The sequence below is a fragment of the Bubalus bubalis genome, chromosome 17 (genome assembly GCF_019923935.1).
Source record: "Bubalus bubalis isolate 160015118507 breed Murrah chromosome 17, NDDB_SH_1, whole genome shotgun sequence".
Classification (NCBI taxonomy): domain Eukaryota; kingdom Metazoa; phylum Chordata; class Mammalia; order Artiodactyla; family Bovidae; genus Bubalus; species Bubalus bubalis.
In genome coordinates, this window is record NC_059173.1 from 32449571 (window position 1) to 32462059 (window position 12489).

At 44.8% G+C, this 12489-nt stretch overlaps 1 protein-coding gene across 5 annotated transcripts in view; it reads left to right on the forward strand.

Moving 5' to 3' along the window:
* Positions 1–8319, forward strand: part of FNIP2 (folliculin interacting protein 2) — a 130328-nt gene extending 122009 nt beyond the window's left edge. For all 5 annotated transcript variants that reach the window (XM_025267981.3, XM_025267984.3, XM_006073900.4 and 2 more), the window contains 2 exons: positions 2824–2939; positions 4615–8319. In XM_025267981.3, coding sequence (XP_025123766.2) covers positions 2824–2939; positions 4615–4693 — 195 coding nt within the window. In that variant the 3' untranslated portion in view covers positions 4694–8319. The remainder of the gene's footprint in view (positions 1–2823; positions 2940–4614) is intronic.
* The last annotated feature ends 4170 nt before the right edge of the window (positions 8320–12489 follow it).

A 12489-nucleotide genomic window follows, 5' to 3' on the forward strand; every position in this document is an offset into this window, starting at 1 on the left:
GAAAGCCAGGACTCCAGGAGGGGGGCTTTGAAACACTGAGGTGGCAGTGTGGCATCACAGGGACATCGCGGGGATCACATCTGGGCTTTGCCTATTTGGTTCCTTGGACACCTCAGGACATCAGCTTTTTCCTCTGTGAACTGGTACCTTTGCGGCCAGCACGGGAGCACCTCGCTGAGGTGTGCTTTCTACCCGGCCAAGCCCAGGGTGAGATGAAGCTCCTTGCAGCCAGTGGACAGTCAGTGGGCTTTCAGTGGGCTGGACTCAGACCAGGCTCCTCTGCTTCCTAACCATGTACCTTGTCAAAGCTGGGGAACAGCAGAAACTGTCCTGTCTGTTATGGGAATTAAGTGAGCTAATTGACTTAGCTGGGGCTAAGTGAATTACTGGGGCTAATTCTCTGGGACTTCCCCGCTGGATCAGCGGTAAAGAAACTGCCTGCAATGCAGGAGACCCAGGTTCGATACCTGTGTCAGGAAGATCCCGTGGACGAGGGCATGGCAACCTACTCCAGTATTCTTGCCTGGAGAATCCCATGAACAGAGGAGCCTGGCGGGTTACAGTGCTTGGGGTTGCAGAGAGTTGGACACAACTGAAGCAACTGAGCTTAATTCACCTAAAGCACTTGGAGTAACACTGGATGTTACACACACTCATAAGACAGCTTCTATTGGTGTAATTGTTAAGAATAACAGTGTTCACGGCTGTGAAGAATGACACCACCTATTCGCTGAAACCTTTATTTGGGCTTTAAATGGCAGGACCCCTGTCCCAATGGTGACCCAGGAGGCACCTGTGGCTTCTTACAACATGACTCTTGTTCTGCACTTGCAGGCAGCTTTTCCTTCTAGTAGCAACGTGCATCATGTTGATGTAGAGGCCGAAATTTGCTTTTCTGTAAGAAAAGAGAGATATATTTGATTATACAGTTTTTTTTACTATTATAAGTATTTACCAAACTTTTATATTTTATTCTGTAATCCATATCTCTCACTACAGTTGACATCTTAAGTTATCCCAGCAGTAAATTACCACAATTAATTCTTTTTTACTTAATTTAGACATGTTACATTTAATCACAAAATCAAGATCAAAGAAAATTTCATCTGCAGTTTAAAATTCTCCTTAAAATTCACTTGAATGAAATATACCATTAATTTCCTGTTGGTGCTTTGAATATGGAAAGAGAAAGTAGCTATTTAAAATTTCAGAAGTTAAAATTGAAGAAATCCATCTCAGAAAAGAAAGCAGATCCCCAAATAGTTCAATTTCATAATCAAGCTTTGTAAAAAATAAAAAAATTCTAAATGCTTGGATTTCAAGTTTCATGTACATTCCACATGAACCAACATTCTCTTTATTTCCACACTGCAATACATAGTTTTCCTGGGGACTATGAAAATGCTGTAAATTCACTATTTTAAACCATAAAGGATTCAACATACTGTAGATGTTCCTTTTAATATTTTATAATGCTCTTATTAAAACTTTGTATTTACTCCATAAGGAACTGAAACTGAGCAGGAGAGCCTTCCCCCACTGAACCCCGCTTCCTTGGGGGAACATTTCCATGAGAGTTGGTGAACTTCTCCTTGCTTTGATTATTACTCTTACTCACTTACCAGTTGTGTTTCATCCACACAGCACAATGCACTTAAGGTTTTAAGCCAATGGAAAAGAGTGCATCTCGAATGCATACTTTGTCTATGTCACTGATCAGCCCAGATGGTCAAGATCAACATTGTCAAGTGCATCTGTTAATCTTTTTACCTTGAAGACAGCAGGCGTAAATGGTCTAGAAGAGAATCACGTCAGATGGACCCTTGCCAGAGCCATCAGGTGACTTACTGAGGTGCCTGATGACTGCCTGCCAAATGCAGAAGCATTTGCCTCTGGTGCAAAGCACAGATGGTTGCTGTTCTCTAAAACACGAAGTTGGACACAGTTCCAAGGGTAGAGATGTCCTGAAAATAATTGCCTCTCTTTATTGTTATTAGAGACCTAGTTAAAATACACTCTTGAGAGACAAGAAAAGTTCAGAATAACCTTGTTCCAGTCATTCTTCTGGGAATGAATTGTAACAAAATAATCTAAGGTATAGAAACCAACAACAGAGATGCTCTTTATAAAAAGGCATTGGTAAAGAATTTTTAATAATATGGGGAAGGGATTATTAGAAAGTTTTTTGAAAGCAGAGAATAATTGTACTTATAAAGCAAAAGCTTTTTAAAAAAGACTAGAAGATATATATGAAGCTCTTAACAGTCATTGGAAAAAGTAAACTTGTTTTACAAAAACCTGTTTTTTAATTTTTTTTAATTTATATTAGAATATAGTTGATTTATAATGTGTTGAGATGTGCAGCAAAGTCATTCAGTTATACATATACATGTGCTAAGTCATGCCCAACTCTTTGAGGCCCCATGGACTATAATCTGCCAGGCTCCTCTGTCCATGCAATTTTCCAGGCAAGTGGAAAACTGGAATACTGAAGTGGAGTGCCATTTCCCACTCCAGGAGATCTTCCTGACCCAGGGATCAAACCCGAGTCTCTTGTGTCTCCTGCATTGGCAGGCAGATTCTTTGCCCATATAGGTTATTAGAGTACTGGGTAGAGTTCTCTGTAGTATACGGTAAGTCCCTGTTGATGACAAAACTTATTCCTCCAAATGGTAGGGTTTGCACTGGTTTGCAATCCCTTAAGTATATTTACAGAGGTGAGATCACAGTTGTGTACTTGAAAGGATGGAGGGAATTCCAGCTCTTGAATCACTGGCAGAGATCTGAGTCCCCAGCTCATCGTGAGTGTGGTTGGCTTTTCAGTGCGTCATGCACCTGGAGGACAGACTGCAGGAGATGTACCTGAAGAGCAAGATGCTGTCCGAGTATCTTCGTGGACACACGCGTGTGCATGTGAAAGAACTAAGCGTCGTGCTGGGGTGAGTCCTATGGAGAATCACCGTTGCCCCCGGGCTGTACCCACTGACCCGTCCAGCCCCTGCCGCTCCCCGGGGACCAGAGTTTCACACCTAGAAACAGACTCTCCAACCTTTCAGCTGGAGGTCCAGGGTCAGCCTTCCCCCCGGGGTTATTTTATCCTTGAAAGTGGAGCACGTAATCCTCCAGATGCCCATCTCGAAGCATTTCACTAGGATGTGAGAGTCACAGGCTGTTGGACAGCAGCTGTGCGCTTCTTGCTGTTTCTGGGGGAGGTGAGGAAGGCAGCCCTCCTGGACTCAGGGCCCACCTGCGTGTCCCTGGTGGCCGGACTCTCCTCCCTTTTCCTGTGAGCCCATCAGAAGAGGAGGTGTGCATGTCATCCGTGTCCTGCATCATCTTCCAGAGACTGTTTGCCCTAATTTCTCTGGGGGGAAGAAATTCTGACTTGCGTTTTACTCTCTGCTCAATTTTTCCACAGAGAAGTAAAACAACATCGTCTCAATAGGGCCTTGTCCCCCCTTTTCCTGTGATGACAATCCCCCCCAGTTTGGGGCAAGAAAATACTGTATATAAAACATCAGTCCCAAAATTCTCTATTAGGCCTGCCAGTCAAAGTTGTATTATTTCAAGGCTCAGGCCTTTGCTTTCTTGCTGGACTTCTCATGTCAGACCCAGGATATGAATTACTGTATTATTCCACTCTCCGCATTTCCTGCCATACTTTTCTTTTTTTTTTTTATGTACTTCACTTTAAAAATATTCTCCCCTTCTGAGGCATTTACTTTTGCAGTTTTTGCTTAGATCTCTTCACCAGCCTCACAGTAGTCCTGCCTCATCTGGCTTCTGATGTGGGATGTGCAGCTCTTATTTCTAGGACGCTTGCCTGGCCCCTGACTGATGGGTGCCCACCATCAGCACCCACCCCTGAAGGATCCACCCTGAAGGTGGATTTGCCTTCTTGCCTCAGGCCCCTCAGTGCCTTATTGGGCCCCTTCCAGCCCTTCCTCACTGCCCTCCTGCTCTCAGGCCAGCAGCACTGCAGTGCTGGGAACTTCTGTCACCCTGAATGTCACTGCAGAAGGCAGGGAAGATGCCACGAGCTCATACCAGCTGCCGCCTTAGGTTCTATTTTTAGTTTTTAGATTTTGGAAACAAGGGACGTTAGAACATGTTTCAAGGACTGAGACCATCCTAGCTTTTCCAGGACACCCAGCAGCCCCCTGCCTGTGCTCCCCCACCCTCACTGACTCTACCTCCATTCTTAGGAGGTGGCTTCGGTGTCTGAGCATTGAGTGTGTGCTGGGTGGGGGTCTCGGTTGTGTGAGCCACTGAAGAAAGCCCAGGGGTTTTGAAAACATTGTCACCATCTTGGGTTCCCAGAGACTTACTTGGAGCCGGTGCAGACTCGGGGTGCAGTCCTGGAGTGCTGACTGGAGGAGGTGTTGTGCAGAGGCCCTGCAGGGATACCGGCCCTGGTCCCATGCACATAGCTGCCACTGCACCATCAAAGGCTCTGGGACCCCAGCAGGGCAGGTCTCAGGAACAGGCTCACCATCTCCCTGCCTCTTTCACTCTGTTCTGGTTGCCCACCGGGCAGGTCTGGGATCTGGCAGTGGGACACTCCTATAAATCCTGCCACTTTAATGTAACTACCTCCCCTCTCTCCACGTTCAGGATCGAGTCCAACGACCTGCCTCTGCTGACGGCCATTGCGAGCACTCACTCTCCTTACGTCGCCCAGATACTCTTGTAAGCTAATGCTCAGGACAGCTCCTCCTCGAAGAAAATTGGATTCTCAGCCCGAGGAGGAAGGAAGGCAGCTCCCTGCGACCACGAGGCGCCAGCAGGGTGGACGGACGCGGTCCTCCCCGCGCTGTGCTGTGTCGGGGGCGTCGCTTCCCGGGGTGCTGGCTGGAAGCCGTAGGTTTACTGACACCAGGCGTCTGTGTTGTCATGAGCAGTCAGGCCTCCATCACCCTCCGGTCAGCGTGGGCGCTGAGGGCACAGCGGTGACCAGGGACTTGAGAGCAGGCCTGAGCGACACAGGCATCATCGCTGCTAGAAACATCTCAGAGTGCAAGCATGAGCTCCCCAAGCTGGAGGAAGCGATCCTGCTGTCCTGAGAAGGCGGTCAGCACGGGGACCTTGGACAGCAGGGAGCGCGGTGTGGTGGGGCCCGCGTGTGCCGCCTCCGCGCCAGTGGCTTTGGTGTCACCCTCTGGCAGAGAGCACGAGGGCACTGGCTGTGGGGAGCAGGGCTCCAGGGACCCACTGCTTCCAGCCTTCCCCCAGTTTCCCTTGTTTGAGATGCAGCCACGGGTAGGTTAGGGATGGACTGTTGGTGCAATAAACCCGAGAATCAATGTAGCATCCTCGTCCCATCCACATACAGTGCACAGCAGCGGAGGGTACAGTCCGACCCCACTTGCTTCATCCTGAGGCTTCAGAGCTCTCAGCAGCCTTGTCAAAGGGGCCGTTTACCAAAGTTATTTCTATAAGCTCGAGAGCATTTCTGTGGCTAAATCCCTCCAGCTGAAGCCACCTTCTTCCTGTAATAGTTAATACAGATGACTATGTATACTTTAAAAGGCACAGCTGTCCAGGTGGGAAGTGAAATTTGCAACAGTTCAGGATGACTTATGAATCAGTTTGACCATTTCTAAACAGTCCATCTAGGAGCTCAGTTTTCACTCTGTCATCTCTGTGCCTTCCAAACCCTACATCCTTTTCAAAACACCTTCCCAGAAATTGACTGCCCTGTAGTATAAAACCTGCCGCAAGCAGCATTGCTTATGTATGAGCGTAGTTTGCTTTTTAAAAACGCTGAGTTTTCTGTTGATACGAATTTTAGTTTACTGATTGTAAAGCAGGTGATGTCCTGACATCCAGGGTAAAGGAAAAGGCTAGTAAATTGGTGGTGTAAAAGGCAGGGGGTAACCCTGTTAACAGCACACCTGTTATGACCCGCAGACCTTGAGGACTTTCATTATAACCAGGCTCTGATCTCCTTCTCCTTTAAAAATTGATCCCAATCCTTTCCGTGTAGCTTTTGCACCTAAGAATATGAAGCGACTTCCCTTTCAGGAGTTAGAATACTCTGTCTTCAGATTTGCTATGTGATAAAATGCTAATCCCAAACCCCAGGTTACATATGTCTCTGTCTTTATTCTTTGACAAATGTGAGTTGTTTGTTGGAAAGAGCAGATCAGCAGGACCAATGGAAAAAAACAGGTGTGTTCTTTCTTAGGACTGGTTCTTAGGGATAGGTCACAACTACGGCCTTCCCCTCTCTTTTTAATAAATCACGTGGTGGTGGTGTTTTTTTTCTCTTGGCTGCTCTACTCGGCTTGTAGGATCTTAGTTTCCCAACCAGAGATTGAATCTGGGCCCTTGGCAGTGAAAGCTCAGAGTCCCAACCACTGGACCATCGGGGAAGTACCCCTTCTCTCTCTTTTTTTAAGGATGTGAAGCGCAGAGGATCTCGAGACTAAAAATCTTTAATTTGTATTTTATGTCTTTCTCTCATAAAAGTGATGTCCATTTTATCTACGTTTTCTGTTTTCCTTTTGCCTGACGTCTGAGATGAGACGGGTATATTTAGAGTCCCTGGTTCCATGACACCATGGTGGTTGTCGCGGACCTGGCCCATGGCCGCCCTCTCCCCATCTGAGTCCCTTATGTGTGATGCACCGTGCTGAGTGAGGTCACAGCGTCCCCACTGCACCAGCTTTGAGCATCCCCCAGTCTCTGACCCCCTTCTCACTGGCATGTTCTGGACACTTTCCCTCCCCTGCCACCCTCCAGGGTTTACAGATAATAACTAGATGCAAAATCAGTGCAGGTAGCGGCCTGTGGAGCATTAGACCCAGCCCAGGGAAGCTGAGCTTTAAATGGTCAATTCTAAGCTTCATGCAGAAAAGATGTGGCCCAGCCCCTGGCAGCCAAGAAAACTAGTTTGGCCTCTGCATGCCCCCCTCCCCTAGAAGGAGGTGACGAGGGAGACCCCTCAGGACACCAGGCAGCCTGCCCCTCACGGCTGCCGCCTGCACCACAGACCAGGAATGTTGCTGCTCTTCTGTAAACCCTCCTCCTCTCAAGAACATCCACCTGTTCTCTCATAAACGCAACCTCTTCCCAAAAGTGGAAAAAGAATCTCATGGAACTGGGTGGAGACACGCCAGACACCACCCCGGGGCCGGGTTCTGTCTCAGCCACAGAGGTAAGGAAGGGACCCGCCCTCGCCCAGGCCCACCTCAAGAAAAAAGCAAAATTTAAAAAAAAAATGTACAAATAGAGAAAACTACCTCAGTTGACAGGATTCCACCTTTAGGGTTTCTTCAACTTTGACGTCTTACCTGTTGAGTGTACCTTTTGTAGCATCTTGCTTGTCCAGGCGAATGGGAGGCAGACGGAGCGGGTGTGCACCAGCGTTTCCGTGCGGGCCTTCCTCCAGCATGTCAAGGCTTAATTTTTCGTAGATTGATGAGTGATATGAATGTAAAGATACTTGTGTACGTTTAAACATGACAATGAAAACTTAAAATGTAGCTTCCATACTTGTGCATAATTCCAAAGTATTTTATTTTTATCAGTGTTAAATAGCTTTTTGTACAGGCTCCAATCCATTTTTCTGAAGTGTGCTGTTTTTTAATGAAAGTAACGATAAACTTTTCACATCCCATGGAACTGCCGTTTACACATTGCAACTTTTTAAACTTATCATATTTTTCAAAGTTAACTTTTTTCGAGGGAGGAAAATCCCCGCCTGCTAAACGATACTAAACTCTTGTTTTGGCTCTTCTAATTAGGTCCTGAGATTTTATAAAATTCAGTCTGTAGCTTTTTAGGTTCCTCACTGAAGTTGGTTGTACATAAAAATAAAGAATATAAAGTGACCCTACGTTAAATATCTACGTTAAATATCTGGATTTTTCCACTTACATGTGCTTTGAAAGTATTTTGTTCATGCATACTTTCACCAATAAATTGAAAAAGTCTTGAGCTTCTTGGTAAATGTGAACCATTTGTTTTCTATTGTGCTTTGGGGGCAGGAACCTTTTAATATAATATTTGCCTAAATCAAGCAGCCCCCTCTGAATGTTAATTTTTAAAAGTCCACATTTGGTAAATCATAAATCTTGGAAGCAAGACTGCAATATGCTTAAATTTAAGTGGTGTTTTAAAAGGAGAAAATTCCAGGGTTGATTTGTTATCATTGAAGTTCCATTACAACAAATTGATAGGACTTTGTTTTTGATCAGTTAAATAGATATCAGTATCAATGTATGGAAGTCTTTTTTCTTAAAACTTGTTCACATATTACTTTGATCCATTTTTCTGTGGCATCTGGTGCAATAAACCTTTTGAATTTATCTTGAACACTTTCTTGGTACTGCCTGTGATTTGTCTGTTAATCAGACTTAGACATCTCATTTCCAGTAATTCACGCTGAAACAAGCCCACTCTAAATGTTAGTGACTCTCAGCAGGGGTGTTTGGTGAGCATGTGATGGGAGAGGGCTCCGGGCACAGAGTGCGAGGGAGCAGAGCAAATCTCCCAGGGATAGAGAAAATCTCGTCACGTGCTGGACACCACAGAATAAGGAGCTATCCCACCTCCTGTGTGACTTAAATATCCTGCTGCCGTTCATATGGGTGAAAACTTGTTTATAATGATTGAAGCTGAGAATTTAATTCTGCTTTACATAAATGCACAACATACTTCTCTCGTGATCTTAATATATAATTTTCCAGGAATGCCACTGTTGTATAAACTGAGGCAAGATTTTACTTTGTAAGGTTTAGGATGTTAATAAGAACTGACATACATTTAGAAAACCATATTACCAGTAGCTGTGTTAATCATGGAGTTTGTCAACACAGTCTTCTGATCGTCTCTGCTTAGAGCTGTTGCCTTCACGGAGATTCCATTCGGAAGCAAGTGTCTGCTTTGTTGATTGTATTTTCTAAACCACTAGTGCCCCAATATTTATGTATTAAACTATATATTAATATAAGTTGTAAAATAGCACCACTAGGACATTATAGTGGTTTGTCATAAATTAGAGGTATAAGTTATTCTGTTGATGAAAATTATGCATTTTATTTTAGGAAAATAAAGGGCATTACAAAATATTTACTATGAAATCTATCACTGATGCATACAGCCTCAAGAGCATGCCGTTAAGTGTAACTTTTGTAGCAATATAAGACCACACTGAATCATGTCATTTTAAGACTACAGTTCAGTCCTCAGTCATGTCTGATTCTTTGTGACCCCATGGACTGACTGCAGCACCCCAGGCTTCCCTGTCCATCACCAATTCTCGGAATTTACTCAAACTCATGTCCATCGAGATGGTGATGCCAACCAACCATCTCATCCTCTGTTGTCCCCTTCTCCTATCTTTAATCTTTCTCAGCATCAGGGTCTTTTCAAATGAGTCAGTTCTTTGCATCAGGTGACCAAAGTATTGGAGCTTCAGCTTCAGCATCAGTCTTTCCAGTGAATATTCAGGACTGATTTCCTTTAGGATTAACTGGTTTGATCTTGCAGTCCAAGGGACTCTCAAGAGTCTTCTCCAACACCATAGTTCAAAAGCATCAATTCTTTGGTGCTCAGCTTTTAATATCATGGCTGCAGTCACCATCTGCAGTGATTTTGGAGCCCAAAAACAATAAGTCTGTCACAGTTTCCATTGCTTCCCTATCTATTTGCCATGAAGTGATGGGACCAGATGTCACAATCTTATTTTTTTGAATGTTGAGTTTTAATCCAACTTTTTTAAGACTACAGAAAGGAGGTAATGTTCGGTACTGCTAACTCCTTTTTGGATTAAATGAAAATGTTAAGTGTTTTTCTTGTTGCCTTTAAAATCATGCCATTGATGAAGCACTTACACACACATACACAACACACTGCTTCTTGGTTCTATTGGATACGTGATATATATCACCTCGTTGAATCCTCACACCTGGATGAGGTGGGTACTGTGATTGTTAATCTTGTATGTCTCCTTGATTAGGTCACAGTACCCACATATCTGAGTTTTGCATGCGTTATGTCATCAATCTGGAAGGCCCAGGAGTGGCCACTGAAAAAGGTCAGTCCTCATCCCAATTCCCAAGAAGGGTAGTACTAAAGAATGTCCTCACCATCAGACAATTGCACTCATCTGCCGTGCTACTAAGGTCATGCTTAAAATCTTGCCTACTAGGCTTATCAGTTAAGTCACTCAGTCATGTCCAACTCTGTGACCCCATGGACTGCAGCACACCAGGCTTCCCTGTCCATGACCAACTCCTGGAGCCTACTCAAACTCATGTCCATCGCATTGGTGATGCCATCCAACCATCTCACCCTCTGTTGTCCCCTTCTCCTCCCACTTTCAATCTTTCCCAGCATCAGGGTTTTTTCAAATGAGTCAGTTCTTTGCATCAGGTGGCCAAAGGATTGGAGTTTCAGCTTCAGCATCAGTCCTTCCAATGAATATTCAAGGACTGATCTCATTTAGGATGGACTGGTTGGATCTCCTTGCAGTCCAAGGGTCTCTCAAGAGTCTTCTCCAACACCACAGTTTAAAAGCATTGATTCTTTGGTGCTCAGCTTTCCCTTTAGTCCAACTCTCACATCCATACATAACTACTGGAAAAACCATAGCTTGACTAGATGGACCTTTGTTGGCCAAGTAATGTCTCTGCTTTTTAATATGCTGTCTAGGTTGGTCATAACTTTTCTTCCAAGGAGCAAGCGTCTTTTAATTTCATGGCTGCAGTCACCATCTGCAGTGATTTTGAAACCCCCCAAAATAAAGTCTCTCTGTTTCTATTGTTTCCCCATCTATTTGCCATGAAGTGATGGGACTGGAATGCCATGATCTTCATTTTCTGAATGTTGAGTTTTAAGCTTCAGCTTTATGCAAACCGAAAATTTCCAGATGCACAAGCTGGGTTTAGAAAAGGGGAAGGAACTAGAGATCAAATTGCCAACATTCACTGGATTATAGAGAAAGCAAGGGAATTTCAGAAAAAGCATCTGTTTCATCGACTAAAGCCTTTGACTGTATGGATCATGACAAACTGCAAAAAGCTCTTAGAGTGTTGGGAATTGCCAGACCATCTTACCTATCTCCTGAGAAACCTATATGCGGGTCAAGAAGCAACAGTTAAGAACCCTGTAGGGAACAAATGATTGGCTCAAGATCGAGAAAGGAGTATGACAGGGCTGTCTGCTATCACCCTGCTTGTTTAACCTGTATGCTGAGCACACCATGAGAAATGCCGGGCTCGGTGAGTTACAAGCCACAATCAAGATAGGCGGGAGAAACATCAACAACCTCAGATACACAGATGATACCACTTTAATGGCAGAAAGCGAAGAGGAACTAAAGAGCCTCTTGATGAAGGTGAAGGAGAGTGAAAGAGCCAGCTTAAGACTAAATATTAAAAAAGACGAAGATCATGGCATCTGGCTCCATTACTTCATGGCAAATAGAAGGGGAAAAGGTGGAAGTAGTGATAGATTTCTTTTGGGGGGCTCTAAAATCACTGTGGATGGTGACTGCAGCCATGAAATCAGAAAATGATTGCTTCTTGACAGGAAAGCGATGACAAATCTAGACAGTGTGTTGAAAAGCAGAGATATTAATCTGCCAACAAAGGTCCATATAGTCAGGGCTATGGTCTTCCCAGTGGTCATATAAGGTTGTGAGAGTTGGAACATAAAGAAGGCCGAGTGCCTAAGAACTGATGCCTTCGAAGTGTGGTGCTGGAGAAGACTCCTGAAAGTCCCTTGGACAACAAGGAGATCACACCAGTCAATCTTAAGGGAGATCAACCCTGAATATTCACTAAAAGGACTGATGCTGAAATTGAAGCTCCAGTATTTTGGTCATCTGATGTGAACAGACGACTCATTAGAAAAGTCCCTGATTCTGGGAAAAATTGAGGGCCAGAGGAGAGGAAGGCGTCAGAGGATGAAATGGCTGGACAGCATCACTGATCCAATGAACATGAACTTCGGTAAACTCTGGGAGACGCTGAGGGACAGGGAGGCCTGGTGTGCTGCAGTCCATGGGGTAGCAAAGAGTTGGACACGACTGGACAACTCAACAACAACAACCCAGATATCTGGTGTCACACCAGTGTGATGTTACTGTGAAGGCATTTCATGAGAGCAACACTGAGATGAATCGGCTTTGAGTAAAGCAGGTAATCCTCCATAACGTGAGGGGAGGCTCATCCGGTCAGTGGGAGGACTTGAGAGAAAACAGACCGAGATCCCCTGAGGAAGAGGGAATTCTGCCTTCCAGCAACCTTCACACAATCGCCTGGGTCTCCTGCCTCCTGGATTACATGTAGATGTGGGATTTGCCAACCTTCACAACCATGTGAGCCAATTCAAGAAAGCTATCTGTCTCTCTCTCTTTTTATCCATCCATCCATTTGTCCCTTTATCCATCCATCCTATTGGTTCTTTTTCTCTGGAGAACCCCTGAGTAATACAGCTACTTAAGATATTGGCCCAGTGACATACATGAGGACCCAAAAA